The sequence below is a fragment of the Lissotriton vulgaris genome, chromosome 3_1 (genome assembly GCF_964263255.1).
Source record: "Lissotriton vulgaris chromosome 3_1, aLisVul1.2, whole genome shotgun sequence".
NCBI classification, from domain to species: Eukaryota; Metazoa; Chordata; class Amphibia; order Caudata; family Salamandridae; genus Lissotriton; species Lissotriton vulgaris.
In genome coordinates, this window is record NC_141689.1 from 335,620,976 (window position 1) to 335,637,446 (window position 16,471).

General features: G+C 47.4%; 1 protein-coding gene across 2 annotated transcripts in view; it reads left to right on the plus strand.

The window, feature by feature from the left end:
* The first annotated feature begins 1,984 nt into the window (after positions 1 to 1,984).
* Positions 1,985 to 16,471, plus strand: part of NIPBL (NIPBL cohesin loading factor) — a 1,086,041-nt gene continuing 1,071,554 nt past the window's right edge. For both annotated transcript variants that reach the window (XM_086960544.1, XM_086960543.1), the window contains exon 1: positions 1,985 to 5,656. In XM_086960544.1, coding sequence (XP_086816670.1) covers positions 2,680 to 5,656 — 2,977 coding nt within the window. In that variant the 5' untranslated portion in view covers positions 1,985 to 2,679. The remainder of the gene's footprint in view (positions 5,657 to 16,471) is intronic.

Here is a 16,471-nt window from a genome sequence, read left to right on the forward strand (position 1 = left end):
TAGTCTAAACTATCTGTGGATCCACCGCCGGGGAGAGATAATTGTTTTCGTATCTATTCTAAAGTATGGAATCTGCAGCGAGAAGGCTCTATAAGATGAACATATTACTTACCTTATGTAATACTTTATCTGGTAGAGACACTTATCTAGTCACAGATTTCTTACTGAACAACCACCCCTTCCCCCTCTATTCTGCAGACTGATTTCTCTAAATTAAGAGATCCTTCTGACTCTCACTTTTAGCACACTGGTCCCTCTTCCTCAGCTTGGCTCCATTCTTCTGATGCTGAAAGAATAGTGAAGAACTAAGGTCCGCCTGCTGAGGTGGCACCTATACATGCACTGCTCACATCTCATCCTGCGTGGACGATGTCACTCACTCCAAGTGGAGCAGAACGACACCACCTACTGGCGTGCAAAAGTGATTGTTCAAAACATTTCTGGATCCACTCTGATGCCTGGGAATATTCTAAGGTAAGGAATCTGCGGCTAGATAGTCTTTTCTAGAAAGAGCGTTATCGGAGGAAGTGAATTGTTTGTTTTGATAGCTCTGCAGTGAAACCCCTCTGGGAAAGCTACTGGCCCAAATGGGGTACCAGTTGATTTTATTTAAATGCAGTACTGGATGTTGGCCTTCTTTCTTCTACCGGAATCTTATTTCAATATCCACAATAGTTGCCATCATTGAAAAGAATATGGATTCGAATTTAGATGTTAGACCAATCTCACTGGTTGACTACATTTAGCCATTAATCGTTGTCTTTAATTGTATCCGTGATTGTCTTAGCTACATGCAAGTCTGTTAATATAGCTTTAGGGAATGACTGGGTACTCTGGAGAAGTGCTCTAACCTTCAGCTGATCATCATAAAATATACTACAGTAAGATGTTGCCCACTTTATCTAGCTTTTATGGGCTTCTCCTGTGCATTTGACAGGTTTAATCATGGGAAATTATTGTCCAGTCTTTTAAAGCTGGGCCTCAAGGCAACTCTGCTGACCTTTCTCTCCGAGTTAAATTGTGATCTCTCCCAAGGTCAGATTTGGACCTAGTGGAAAGAAAACCAAATTGTTCAGATTAGCGTGTGTAGTTCACAAAGTCTTCGTCCTAGACCAAACTCTTATTCATTTTCATATGTAAGCAAACTAATTCTGCATTTGTTCCGTTGCGGTCAAGATATGCCAATGGTTGGTTCTATGCCTATATCAGCACTTTTATACGTGGACAACATAGTGCTGTTGGCACGCACCTGAGGGTTTTAAGAACTTTGTCTGTGTTCACAAATGATTTATACCGTAACACAGACCACATTTTCAAAATTTCAAATTGTCTTGTGACCTGTGCAGCTTGCGTTTTTAATTGGCAAAAATAAGCTCGGACAGTTAGCTAATTACCTATACTCGGGTAGTTATTTTTTTTTCCCTGTAAATTTTTTACTGAAAAAAAGGATATATTTACATGGAGCACAACATATACATGGGAGGAAGAGAAGAAAACGAGGGGGAAAAAAAGGAGAGAGAAAAGGAAAAAAACGCCTGGCGGGGGGGGGGGGGGGGGGGGGGGGGGGGTACCTTTACTGTTTCTTGCTACAGTTGAAAGAGAAGTGTTTTTGCCGTCATCTCTTTTCTTTTGCACCTTGTGTTTCAAGCTTTACCTTGGGTAAAATGATCTATCGAGCCACTTTTCATCATTTGTTAAAGTGTAGATTATAACAAGTGGACCATTTTCGAAACCTCACGTCTGATCAATTGATTTATAGTGCTGTACAGGTTACTGATGCATAAGTTCTGTTGGTGCATCTGTAAAAAGAGGAAAGTATCATATGTAACAATGCCTCCTGAAGACTCCTTGTATATAAACACACCTTTAAATTTAATGTAGACTTCCTTCGGTTCTGTAAGAAAGTAAAGCTGGTGCTGATGTTGGCAGTGAGGATTTATAGTCTTTGGCAGTGGCATATATGCATTTTCTCTCTCGTGGTTGAGGTAGTGACGCTACTGAAACATTTATCACATAATGTATTGTTCACAGATTAATACCACCAGGTTGTAGATGAAAACACTCACACTTGGGGGCATATTTACCTAATCCAGTGTTGACGTAGAATTTTCTTGCTATTTTTCATTTCATTTCTGGCTTAATTTCATAATATCTTACTTTGTTCTTCCAATTAATGTACACAATTGGTCTTAAATATGATTAGTGCAACAATATTAGAGTGCCTCTGAAACAACCCTTTTTTGTAAATTTAAACATTTAAGTGGCGTTTGTCTATTATCAATTCTAATATTTAGAATGTCTTTTTTGTAAATTCCAGACAAACCTTTGAAGAAAAGGAAACAAGATTCGTACCCGTTGGAAGCCGGCTGTACTGCTGGAGGGCCCAAATCAGCTTCTCAAGAGACTGTTTCTACAGGAAATGGGTCAAGACCACCATTGTTGGTTAGTATTGACCTCCAGCAAGCAGGTCGGACAGACTCTGTTACAAATGTACCTCAGGACTGCGACAACTCAAAGCCAGAGGAAATAAAACAACACCAGGATGAATCTTATAATTCCGCAGACGATACCACGTTAGTTCTCAAACCTAAACTTGAAAGCCATTCTGAAAGTCCAGGAAATAATTCTGAAATCCATCAGATCAGTGATTGTAATCAGACTCAGAGTAAACAAAATGAAATGAAAAGTGAAAGCAAGGAAAGGCAAATAAAATGTGAGGCCAAGCATTGTACAGTTACAACTGAGGACAAAGTTGTTAAAAGTGACTGTATAAATGAAAGCAAACCAAATGAGAACAAAAATGAAAGCAGTCCAAATGAGAAAAGTGACAACAGATTGGACCGGAGGAAAAGTGACAGCAAACCTGACAGGAGGAAAAGTGACAACAGGCCAGATAGAAGGAAAAGTGACCGACGAAAAAGTGACACGAGGCTGGGTGGGAGGGATAGTGACAGTAAAGAGGAAGCGAGTAAAACTGCCAACCAAGCAGATATTAGTAACAGTGACAGTAATATTGAAAGCAGCGAAAGTGACAGTAAGCAGGAGAGCACAATTGAAGACAAAATGGAACCCGGCAAAAAGGATTGCAGTGTTGAAGGGAAAAACAGTGCAAACACAGCTGTTGAGAGCAGAAATGAGAACAAATTGAAGGAGGTGAAAAGAGTAGGACAGTTAGGTGGCAATAAATGCCCTGACAAATCAGGGGAAATCAAATGCAACAGCACGCCGGACCAGCCCGGGAACGACGGCAAGACGGACAAGCCTGGGGAAGATGGCAAGCAAGACCAGCCAAGGGCCAGTGACAGTCCAGATCAGGCTCAGGGTGATGGGAAGCTGGGCCAGGGCGACGGGAAGCCGGATCAGGGCAAGGGCGACGGAAAGCAGGATCAGGAGAAGGGCGACGAGAAGACAGACCAGGTTGAGAGTTACGGAAAAACGGACCAGGGAGAAGCGAAGCCAGACCAGGGCGAGGGTGACGAGAAGCCGGACCAGGGCGAGGGTGACGAGAAGCCGGACCAGGGCGAGGGTGACAAGAAGCCAGACCAGGGCGAGGACGCCCGGAAGCCGGACCAGGACGAGGGGAAGCTGGACCAGGACGAGGGTGATGGGAAGCCGGACCAGGACAAGGGGGACGGGAAGCCGGACCAGGCCGATGGGAAGCCGGACCAGGACAAGGGCGGCGGAAAGCCAGACCAGGACAAGGGCGACGGAAAACCAGACCAGGACAAGGGCGACGGAAAACCAGACCAGGACAAGGGTGACGGAAAACCAGACCAGGGCAAGGGCGACGGGAAGCCAGACCAGGACAAGGGCGACGGGAAGCCAGACCAGGACAAGGGCGACGGGAAGCCAGACCAGGACAAGGGCAGTGGCAAACCAGACCAGGGTAAGGAGGGAGGAGACAAGACGGACCAAGGTGATGGTAAATCAGACAAGGGCCACAACAGCAGCCAACCAGACAGCAGCAGGGGTGACAGCAACTCTGGTCAAGACAAGGGGAATGGCAACTCTGGTCAAGACAAGGGGAGTGGCAACTCTGGGAGTGGCAACTCTGGACAAGACAAGGGGAGTGGCAACTCTGGTCAAGACAAGGGGAGTGGCAACTCTGGTCAAGACAAGGGGAGTGGCAACTCTGGTCAAGACAAGGGGAGTGGCAACTCTGGTCAAGACAAGGGGAGTGGCAACTCTGGTCAAGACAAGGGGAGTGGCAACTCTGGTCAAGAAAAGGGGAGAGGCAACTCTGGTCAGGACAGAGGGAGAGGCAACACTGATCAAGGCAAGGGGAACAGCAGACCTGATCACGGCAAAGGGAGCAGCAAGCCAGATCAGAGCAAGGGAAGTGGTAAGCAAAACATGGCAAAAGGTGGTGGCAAGCCTGAACAGGACAGGAATGAAAATAAGCCTGACGTGCACAAAGGTGAAAATAAAAATGACCAAGGCAAAGATGACAAGCCTTCCCCGGGCGAGCGCAAACCGAGCCAGGGCAAGGAAGTCAACAAGCTTGATCAGTCAAAGAGAGATGGTAAACCAGTTGGGAGCCAAAGTGTAGAATCCAATACAAGCAGGCAAGAACTAAGGCCCAGACCTTCTACTCCAAAACAGAAAACTGATGGTCGGCCTGGAACACCAAAACAAAAAACTGATAATCGTTCTGAAAAACAGAAGAATGAACATCATCCTAATAATCCTAAACTAAAAAATGAAAATGATCCTGAAATGTCAAAGCAGAAAAGTGATAACCGTCCTCAGAACCCAAAGCTAAAAAGTGAAAACCGCTCTGAGACCTCAAAACATAGAAATGAAAATCGACATGAGACCTCAAAACACAGACCTGAAAATAGACGTGATTCTCTAAAATCTGGGTCGGAGAAGAAACCCGAAATGTCAAAAAACAAACCAGAAACAAAGTCCGAATCTTTAAGGTCAAAACCTGAAAGCAGGTCGGAAACCCATAGGCGACAAGGCCTTGATAATGCAAGACGGGATCATGATTACATAAAACAAAAATCAAGTGATCGATTGGATTCAGATAGGCACAAGCGTGACCAGTCAAAGAACAAAAGACCTGAAATGTTGAGGTCATCTAGTAGAAATGAACAAGATTCTAAACGAGGCAATAAATCTGATGAATCTAAAAGTGAAAGATCTGAGCGTGTGCATAGACGTGAATCGATTGATTCAAGAGAGAGACCCCCTTCCAGAGATCAAAAGCAGCGCCCTGAGAGCCCTCGAATTAGATCAGATGTTAAAGGGGATTCCAGTAAATTAAAATCTGAAAAGACTACTTTGAGATCTCCTACGAGGAACGACCGAAAATCAGATGGTGATAAGGCGAAAGGGGATAGAAATAAAGCAAAACCAGACAAGGCAGAGTTTCCTAGCTATTTGCTAGGCGGAAGGACTTTGAAACACTTTGTCATCCCAAAAATCAAACGGGATAAAGATGGAAATGCTATTCAAGATGATGCTACTGAAGTGGAGCAAATGGAAGTAGAAAAAATTGGTATGGTAGAAGATCTAAATAAAGGTGCAAAGCCAGTTGTTGTTCTCCAGAAACTTTCCTTGGATGAAGTGCAGAAATTAATCAAGGAACGAGAAGAAAAAAACAGGCATTTGTCCAAATCAAATCGAAACAAGTTACACAAACAAGGAAAAGGTAGGAAGTGTTTTGGCTTTATACTGACAGTTTTTTTTAGCCTATTGAGTGTAATCTGTTATAGAGCAACACGTTCTAGTCTAGAAAATGTTTATAATGAGTCTATTCTATGTTCACATGCTGTATATTATTTTGCCCTCTAATGGTTTGTTCCCAGACGTTTTTGAATTAAAGATGTTGCTTTGCACGTCAATCCTAGATTGTCAGTACAGTTCACTATGTTATGTAGAAGCCCACATTCTCACATTGTCTCCATCTTTACTCTTTAGTTCAGTTGAAAATATCACTAGAAAAGTACTAATCTGTACTCTCCAATTGAAGACACTGATGACACATGTTGTTTGTTACGGGTTCGATAGCATGAGTTTAAAATGATGCGTGGTTTGAAGTTTTTAGCACTGTCCGAGTCCCTTTGTTGACTAAACAGCTATTCAAACTATTGAAAAGACTCTTTAGTTTGACTTAGTGCAATCGATAGATCGCTAATTCAGTCTATGAACACAATATTGTAAAATTTTTATAGGCATTGTGTGAAAACAACTTTTCCTTCATTGCTCTTTGACAAGTGCTGGTATATGCCAACTTAGTAACTCTGACCTGAAAGAGCAGACCAGTTTTGACCCATGCACCTTTCAAGTTTTCTGGAGATAATGCAGATTGAGCACATAACTGTACCAGAGACTGTCGGTAATATTTATTGGTGTGAGTTGTACCTTTTACCACAAATGTACACACAGGAAGGCCACACTTGTTTTAAAGGATTTAATGTAAGCCATTTTACAGACACCCCTCTCCCTCCCCAAAATATTGCGCATAGGTAAGTACATTTTGCGCAACCAAAATGGGTACTCCGTGGCATTATTGCGGAACTTTATTTTACCTGTACTCCTTAGTTTTCAGCCTTGCTTCAATGAAAACCGTTTTTAACAGAGCATTCCACTTTGAAATGGATATGTTTAAAGTGTCTGAGTGTTTGCTATATTTTTCTTTGTGGTAACATTCCTTAGCATAGATTCAACCAAGCACAATAGCACAGCGTTTCTAGTCTTCCTGTTTTCAGTGGCTATATGCTGACTTTGGACTGGCAGTGTGTAACCTAGCATCTTTGGGACCCTCACCCTGGCCACAGCTTTTCATCAACAGGTAGGTGAGATGATGTGCACAGTACACCACCTTTAAACTGAATCTCTTCTAGCATGCCTAAGGTTTCAGTGTGTGTTTGCATAGTGGACATATTCTATACACTTGGCAACATTTGCCAGAAAAGGCAGCTTAACAGTGACGCGTGTGGAAAGATTGACCAGGATCAAATGTTTTTGTGGGACTCAACCTCAGGATATGAACTCCAAGGTTATCATCATTGCAGCACTCTATATATTTCAGTCACCCACTTTACATACAAGTGCATTGATACTGGGGATACTTCTGCAAAGCATGCTAAAAACGAGTTGTAGTTAGTGTCAATTGGCTCTTGTGACAGAGAATCTGGCCTGAATTTATTTCACAAGTTTACTTTTGTGAAGTTTTGGTCATTAAGGGCAGATCATTTGGTAGTCCTAAACAGTGCAAATCTAAAATAGATACCTCCATGTTCACAAAAAAATGTGTGCGTAGATCTAGGTTTCGGGATTTTAATAATGTGATCTACCAACATTCACTCAGCCAACACTTAACATTTTGAGGACTGGGGTAGCTTTATATTTAGGTAACGCTGACTGCATAGTAATCAAATGGCTTTTTCTGAGGTGCTCACTAGGATAGGAAATTGACACAAATCTCCCCACTGCAGTATTCTGAGGATACCTTCAATATTCCCATGTGTTTTGAAACTTACGTGATCAGTTACCCAGAAATGCATGTACTAGAGGTAAATAGCACAGTCCAACTAAAAAAGGGACATGCATTTCTTACACAGTGCCAAAAGTGCGAAGGAGAGTTTGAGGTGTCGAGGTGTGCTTAGAAGGCACTTTTATAGAGGAGAGAGAAAGTGTGCAGAAGCAGCTTGCTTAATGCTGCTAGTCTATAGACGTGTTCTTTGACGACGAAGCTCGTGGAGGCTCCACCAGAGCTTTAACGACTGCAAAATAGAGCGGAAACCTGTAAGATATGTTCCTCCAGCTAATTTCCACAGATGTGACGAGACCTGTTTTGCTGCATGGCAAAGTTAGCGGAGTAAGCGTCGGAAACAATGTTTTTCTACTGGCTGTTTGGCTAATTACTTGGCCAGCAATAGTATTGCAAAGTGTGCTGTGCTGAGGGCTCTTGTTTTTAGTCAACACGTGTGCATGCGCCGTACAGGCCAGAACTGTATGAAAGCCGCCAAGCCCCTTAACAGTCTGCAGGACGCACTGCTGACTAGCCAAGAAGGGTTCAACATCTGTGTAGCAATGGTAACTCCGGCAACAGTAAATGGATAGAGTGTGTGCATATTTGTAACAGCATGTAACGGTCTCGTGCCATCATATTCGTCAAATTGCAGTACACTTTTGTTAAAAGCGTAGCCTTTTTACAAGACTGACGATTTTGCGATTATTTCGGAAATCAAGAAATCCTAGAGGGTCTGATTTTAGTGCAGAAAAAATGACACAAAATAATTGCTAATCCTTAAGCATCAAAGGCATTGCCATCATGAAAGTTTAAGCATTAAAAAATAAATCAACATACTTTTGTAGCTGAATTTCAGATTTCTGCAGGTCTTAGGCCTGCCTGCGAGACAAGTCTGAAGTGTGTATTGGTAACTGTTATGAGACAAATACTTAAAATGACCTTGGATTGCTCAACTGAGCCTACTGTCTGGAATGTTGTTGAAGTTCAGATCTCTATCACGGAGAGGGCTGTTAACACCTTACTCGATAGTCTCTAATCAGTTAATTATTTTTGAAAAAGAAACCACTTGATCTTAATAAAAGGTGAGTGACATAAAGGCAGAATTCCCTTGCACATGCTAAAGGTTAAAGCAAAATCCATTGTTTTTTCCTACGCACCTTCTATTCAAATTAATATATGTAGGTGAAGCATGCTATCAGAACACAGAATAAAATGTAATTCACATTATTATACAATAATAAAAATAAATGCATCTATTGCAGATCGTTTGCTTGAATGGCCTAAGCAAATGTACTGTATAACGTTTCCCCTGAAAGACACAAAGCAAATAAGATGGTATGTAATAAGTCTACCAAGGGACCATAGGTTAGACTACCACAACTTGTTCCCAACTTGTCCAGTGGAAACTTCCATCTGAAAAATGCCTCTTAAATGTTTCTTATAAACATCTATATTTAGTGCAAACTTGTTTAGAATTGAGTAAGAGGAAGACAAAGTGGCGCTGATGTTGGCAGGCAAGGTTTTCTATAGACTTTGGCAGTAGTATATATACAATTCAAGCCTTAATCAAGTGAAGGAAAACAAACACTGGACATTCTGCACTACTGTGAAATTAAACACTGTATGGTTAACCTGTGAATCTCTGAAAATGATTCCAATGTAGTGGGGGGGGGGGGAGGCAGACTAAAAAAGGCATAGGGAAAACATCACAAGTCTGAACTCAATAACCCAATTGTATCAACCGCAAAAGCTCCGTAAATATTGCAGAAAGATTTTCTTTTGATGCATTAAGAAGAATATCTACAATGCCTCAAGAACAAAAGTCTTTGTATACAGTCATTTCTGAGTCGAAGTCTTATACTTCAGCAGTAAATATAAACAGTTAAAATAGTAAAAGACAGAAAAAGAACCTTGTGTTATGTTTTGATGATATGTAACACACATTCTTAACTGGTAGGGTATTCTAGAGCTAAACACTTGTGTACTATCCTTAACTAGAGCACGTGGAAGAGGCTTTTTAAAGAGCCATGTCTTGAGCTTCTTGTGGAACTGAAGAATTGCTCTGATGCTCTGATGTTTACTAGCAGGTAATGCTGTGCTTTATGAGCAATCTAGGATTAGGCCTGACCTCGTAGGATCTGTAGAAGAGCACAACAGAGGTGTTGCCGGGCTTGTGGAAGGAGGTACAGCCATTGAGGTAGGCCGGTCCAATTTAGTGTACTGCTTAGTAGGGTATATGTGACTATTTTTCTGGTGTTGCTCGGGAGCATATGCAGATTTTACTCTGCATCTTCAGGGTGTGGAAGCAGTAGGCTGTCACATCGTTGACTTGGGTGGTCATGTGAAATTTGCCGTCAATGACGATACAGATTTTCGTGGCATGGATGCGGGTTCTTCAGCCACCAGCTGTCATCCAATGTTGAGGTGTTTTTGCTGAGGATCACTCCCTCTGTTTTGTGCTTAGTTTGAGACCGTTGATCTGCATCCATTTGGTAACTTTGATCGTATAGGCCGTGAGCTTTCTTTGGGTGTTAAGGGTCTTGTCTGAGAGGGAGAGTATATGCTGGGTGTCAGCAACCTAGGAGAGGATTTCTGTCATGTACATGTTCAAGAATGTCTTACTAAGCGAAAAACCTTGCAGTACCCCACAGATGTGGTGTCATACATTTAAAGAGGAGGATACAAGGCTGACTGTGTCCGACCAGTCAGGGAGGAGCAGATCCAACTGAGGGCAGGTCCTTAAATTCAACTCATGTGCAGGCATTGATGAGGGTAGAATGGGATGCCTTGTCGAATACTGGGCCAGAAGGATGAGGGCTACTATGTCTCCTTTGTCCAGGATCATGCAGATGTCTGTGGTGGACAGGGTGATGTCAGGGTGGTCCCTGAGATGGTTAGAGAGGTGTTTGTTGTTTCTTCTATAGCACTTTAGCCGGGTACGATAGCAGAGAGATGAGTTTGTAGTTTGTGAGCGTTGATGGGTCAGCAAAGGACTTCTTGAGCAGGGAGGAAAGCAGCGTATTTCCATGTGTTTGGGAAGGTGGTTGATGGGATGGATACGTTCAGGGTTTGGTGTGAATGCTGTGGTGATAGTTTGAAGTCCTCTGTAAAGGCTTGGTGTGGGGAGGGCGGGGGGCTGGGGTACATTCGAGCCCGAGAGTGGGTGGACTGAACGGTGGTGGCAGATTTGTCCATTTTGATGGTGGGCTTGTGAGAAAGTGCCATCTTTCTTGCATTGGTATGCCCCCACTTTTTTTCTGACTGCTGATGTGCTTTGACTGAGTGTGCCCTGGACGCCTGCCAACCAGGTAGCCATTGCCTGTGTTCCTTCCCTAAAAACTGTGTTGAAAAAACCCCCCAATAGGCATCTCTGGCAACCTATCAGCCCCTGGTAAATGGTACCCTAGGTATCCAGGGCATGGTGACCAGAGAAGACCCCTAAGGGCTGCAGTACTTATTGTGCCACCCTTAGGGGCCCCTTTACCTGGATATCCACACACTGCCTTTGGCAGGGTGAGTGCCTAGGTACAGAACTAAACCGAGTCGACATGACACAAACCCCTGAGTGCCATGCCCACAATCCCACTGCCCTGGCATACATCAGTCACCCCTCTAGCCAGGTGTCCTATGACAGTGATGTGGGCCCAGGTGCATGAGCCCTGTGCCCCTATAGTACCCAGGGCCTTTCTTGGCACTGTAAGTGCAGTGATGCCATTAAGAGTATATGGTGCTGGGGAGGTTGTCATTACGAACTCCACAGTACCATAATGACTACATTGAAGACTGACAAGTTTGGTACCAAACTTCTCAGCTTATCGAACCCGCACAGATGCCAGTGTGAGATTTAATGAAAAATGCACCAGAGGGCATCTTAGAGATGCCCCCTGAAAAACCTAACCTACAATCCACGTCTGGTTGAGTGGCTGCAGGGGCTGCCACACAGACATGTTGCTGGACCCTGGGTAGGAGAGCCCCCGCTCTCCTGGGCCTGCAACAATGCACATCTTGGGCGAGGTGCTAGGTCTCCTCCCCCAGGATGGGCAGGGGGAACCTTCAAAGGCATGCCGCCTCTGTGAGCTTCTCCAGACCATTTGCTGTACCCAGCAACCAGCCCCCACCAGTCCTGCCCCCCACTCTGGTGGGAAGACTGGTGGGAAGACTGGTGGGAAGAACTACTCCAGGAAGGGGGTGTGCCAGCCTGTGCCAACCCCAACCCTCAGGTGGGGGAGACTAGGTGAAGCACGACCCCGGGCTTCGGCCAGCTTGAAGTTGGGGAGCCCTGCCGAATCACAGCTAGGCTCCTGCCCCCCTCCCACAGGAGAGGAGCAGTCTAGGGGTGTTCTCACCTCAGGGCAGGGACCCATTGGTCCCTGTCCTTGCCCTACCTGTAACGCCCCTAAATACATTTTCTCGGGGCTCCCTGAACCTTCCTTCCTCAGATCCCCATACGAAAAGATGAAGAAGACACACCGTGCAGCTGCTAACAGGACGACAACAACTGACTTGGCACCAGCCCTACCGGTCTGTCGATCCTGGAACCTGCACCCGATTAATCCCGGTGACTCCTGTGGACAGCAACCTTGGGACACCCGGAGGACCTGCTTGCCTTGACCCTCTTGAAGACAGGGACTCCCATCAGCAAAGGCTCTGCTGCAACAACCCACCTGGTGCCAACCAGGAAGCTCCGGACCAGCCCACTCTGCACCCGCTGGGCCGGGTCCAAACGAACCAGGACCATGAGGACGTCCCCCCGGCGACTGGGACCCGAAGTCCAGTGCCTAAAGACCCTCCTCGACGAACCAGCCGACGTCTGCAGACTCAGAACCAGGGGCCACCCCAACCGCGGCCAGCCGAGGGTAAGCTTTTCTGACACCCAAAGACACCCCTGCACCCGGTGCCCTACAGCCCCCTGTGCCTCCCTTTGGGGTACCTACCTGTGCTTCAAGATCCCAACTTACCTCTCGAAGTGCTGGTCGCCCCTGGAGAGTCTCGGTCCCCGAGCCTGCCGCCTTTGTTCCCTTTTGACCTTTCCCATTGGATAACATTGAGCACACGACGGCTCAAAAGCACCTGTAAGTAAGCAATCTGAGTTGTACTTTACCTTACAGGATGCATATTGGCTCAACACCACCCCAGGTTAAGAGGCTCATGAGGCACATCTTACTATGACAATAAGTATGCATCTATTTACTACTTTAAGACAACTTCCTCTGAATCCCTGGTCACCTGAACCATATTGGTTTATGCAAATAGAGGGTGTGTTTTATGTTTTGTGTTGTGTATGTCACGTCCTTGTCCCCCTTTTTTTACAGGGCGCACCTTTACTATTAGGATGACAAATTTTGTCTAGTAGCTGCTGCCCAAACACTTTTTCTTAGGTCACTGAACCTGGAGTAAGACAACCGACTACTGGCAATGTGAATGAAATATATTGTGTCTTTCCTTGTTTTTTAGGTCCGGAATCGTAGTCTTTTCTTAGTTTTTTTTTTTCCGTAGCCCGGGTGGGCGTCGACATCCCACCTTTTGGTGTCCTTCTCGTGACGTTGGCATGCTTCCTGCAGAAGCTCCCACCCTTGGGCGCCATCTTCAGATTCTTTTTTCCGCCATTGGGTCTGGATCGTTCCACGGGTGGCTCCAGAGTTTTGGAGGGAAAGAAGACACTGATAAGCGGCTTTGCAAGGAAAAGCCTGAAAAGACGACGAGGGATAAGGAGAACTTCGAAAAACTTCGACGTCCAACGGAGGATGCATACAGGGAGACCCCTGAACGCGCGACATGGACAACACACCTTTCAAATTCTGCTGTAACTGCCACCACAAATACGCGCAGAAGGAGCAACACCAAGTTTGCAAACTCTGCCTACCGGTCGACCACGAGAGCAAGGACTGCAACGCCTGCTCCACCTTCACACCGAAGACCCTCCGGGTTAGAGAGCGACAGTCGGGACAAATACAACATACAGGGCAAAAGTCAACAGCTGGCCCTTCGGGACATTGGTTTCTCGAGCGACGTGGAGGATAACGTCGCCGGAGAAGACGACAGCTACTCGGTCGTAGAGAACGATAAGAAGACTTCTAAAGAGGTAGGGGAGTCGACCACCCCTAATACCCGACAGAGCCTCGACAATCTGAGGCAGACTCTCGAAAAACAGAGTCTAAGTCCTCGAAGGGAGCACTGGCTCCAAAAATCTCGACGGCCACAGCTACATCCAAGGGCAAACTGCCCAGCGGATCCTTCGAAAGGACTCCCAGGCGACGAAGACCGGCAAAAAGCCAAGATCGTCGAAGCACGTTCCCGAAAAGGAACATTCGACTACGAAAGAGGGTTCCCCGAAGATGGCTTCTGCACCGACGAAAGACCCAAAGCCCATCTCGGCATAGAGGTTAAAATTTACGACGAAGAGAGCAGCCGGCCCGTTCGACGCCGAACAGGCCGCCAAAATGGAGAGGAAGAAAAGACTGCTCGAGGCCGAAATGCATAACATCCTTCAACGAAAGAAGGAGTTCGCCGAAAAAATTAAGAAATTCAACATCCCGTCGAAGCAAAGCACGGTGGCCGTGTAAATAGAAGAGGAGGAGGACTTCGAGGCCGAAGAGCCGCCGAAAAGTCCCGAAGCCCAGGAACACCTGGATGAAGAAGCCTCATACTACGATGAGGAGGGGGAAGACTATCAGCATCCTCGGGGACACAGGACCTGGAGTGGCAGGACCTCGACACAGAGCCCAGAAGAGGCCCTGGACACGTACCCTTCGAGGCCTTCGCCGCCAGATGACCTTGGGGTCTACAACATGAATATCAAGAACAGCTTTTGGAGTAAAGCTAGATGAGGAGAAACCGAAAGCAGACTTCCTCCTTGAGACCCTGCTCCCCACGCAAACCAGGAGCCAGTACCTCCCTTTGCTTGAGTGTGTCATGGCCCAGGGGAAGGAGGCGTTCAAGGAACCAGCGGCATGCAGGGCCGTCACGCCTAGGACGGAGAAGAAATATAAACACTCAGACAAGGACCCTCCATACATCAGAGGATGTGTTACGACTATCTGAAGGACACGTTAGTGATAGATTCCTTACCTTAAAATATCCCCAGGCGTCCGACTGGATCAGGAAACGTTTGCGTAGCAGTACCCTTGCGCGTCAGTAGGCATCGTCTGCGCTTCCGTGTCCGTTGTCGGCGTCGTGATGACGTCGTCTGAGTACTTAGACGCCGCCTCCGCGTGCTGACGTCAGTTCTTCTTTTTTCCGCGCCAGCAAGCGCAGATCTGGAAAAAGCAGTAACCCTTAGTCTATTTTTGACTAATTTTTTGGGATAATTTTTGATCATTTCTTGAAGTCTTAAGACTCCGATTGGTGCCGTAGGAATGCCTGGTTTCAAGCACTGCGAGGATTGCGACCGCACGATGTCTGTCACGGATCCTCACCACCTGTGCCTAACTTGTCTAGGCGTCGACCAAGACGACAAGGCCTGCTCCGACTGCCGGGCCCCCTCTTCGACAGCCAGGCGGGAGCGGTCCCGCATGCGACTCGAACACCGGCAGTCGGCCCCACGCTGTGAGAGGTCCCGGTCCCACGGGACGTCGGGGACAGGTCGCGGGCTCGGAGCCACCAAAGTTCAGAGAGTCGTCACCACTCCTCCGGGTCGAAGTCGTCGTCGGGTAAGAAGCACAAGAAGTCGAAGAGGCGTCATCGCTCTTCGGACTCCCCCTGACGCTCGTGAGATGCGGCCGGGGGTTCAGGTGACACCGCACACACGAGTCGCGGGCGTCGCATCCCGCTCCACCCCCTCCGGTCCCCGGGCGAGACGCGACACCGGAAGAGAGCGAGCGCTTCCTCATGGCCATGAGGTCCCTCTCTCCGACGACGGGCTCCGCGGCGCCTTCGGCCCAGCAGACCCGTCTGGGGCTCCTAGCGTGTCGGGGGCTTCGTCCCCGACGCCGTCGGATGCTTCGGCGCCGCCGGCGCCTTCGGGGGTGCCCGGCGCCGCAGGGTCAAGTGGTCCCGACGCTGCCGGCGCCTTCGGGCCCGGTGCCTTGGGACACCACTGTACCTTCTTCGGGATCTGGATCGTCGCCGGTGGACCTTACGACCCCCCCGGCGTCAGTCCGTCGGGTATTGCCTCCGATGCCTCCTTCGCTCCGGTTCCGACGTCGGAACGGCGCCGCTGGGCGCCGCTTTCGACGGCGTTTGGAGATTTTCACTTCTATGAACCGGCCCCATTGATTAAAAACCCTGAGTATCAGGAGATGATTGATGAGGAGGATTGGGAGGGGTCTGAGGACCCTCTGACCAAAGAGTGTCAGTCTCAAGAGAACTGGACAGGGGAACTTCGGGAGGCCAGTGGCCTGGACACCTCTCCAGACACTGGATTTGTCTCCCCTCCTACCGTGGCTTCGGAGGAGGGGGCAACCTATAGTGTGGTGTTGATGAGGGCTGCTAAGGCCTTGGGCCTTGAGCTCCCCGTCGCGGCCGTGAGGACTAACCTCCTCACTGAGGTTCTTAAACCGCAGTCAAGCTCGGCCGAGCCTCTGCTGCCCTTTAATGAGGTCTTGACCGACGTTCTTTTGGGCACTTGGTCCAGGCCCGCTACGGGTTCACCCGTAGATAGGAACTTGGCCAGACACCACCGCCCGGCCCCGGGCGACCCATGTTTCCTGTCCACCCACCCCACCCCCGAGAGTCTGGTCGTTCAGGCCTCCGAATCCCAGACCGCATTCCCGTCGGCTCCGCCGGACAGGGAATCGAAGAGGTACGAGCAGTACGGAAAAAAGATCTTCTCCTCCCTTAGTCTGGTACTGCAGTCTTCCAACACCGCATGCCTCTTGGGCCGCTACACCCACTCTCTGTGGGAGACGGTTGCGGAAGTGCTGCCAGAGTGTCCGTTGGAGGTACGGGCCAAACTCGGCGAAGCCCTTGTGGAGGGTCGGGATGCAGCCAAATATTCCATCCGGTGTGGGCTGGATACCACTGACTCACTAGGTAGAGCGATGGCAACGA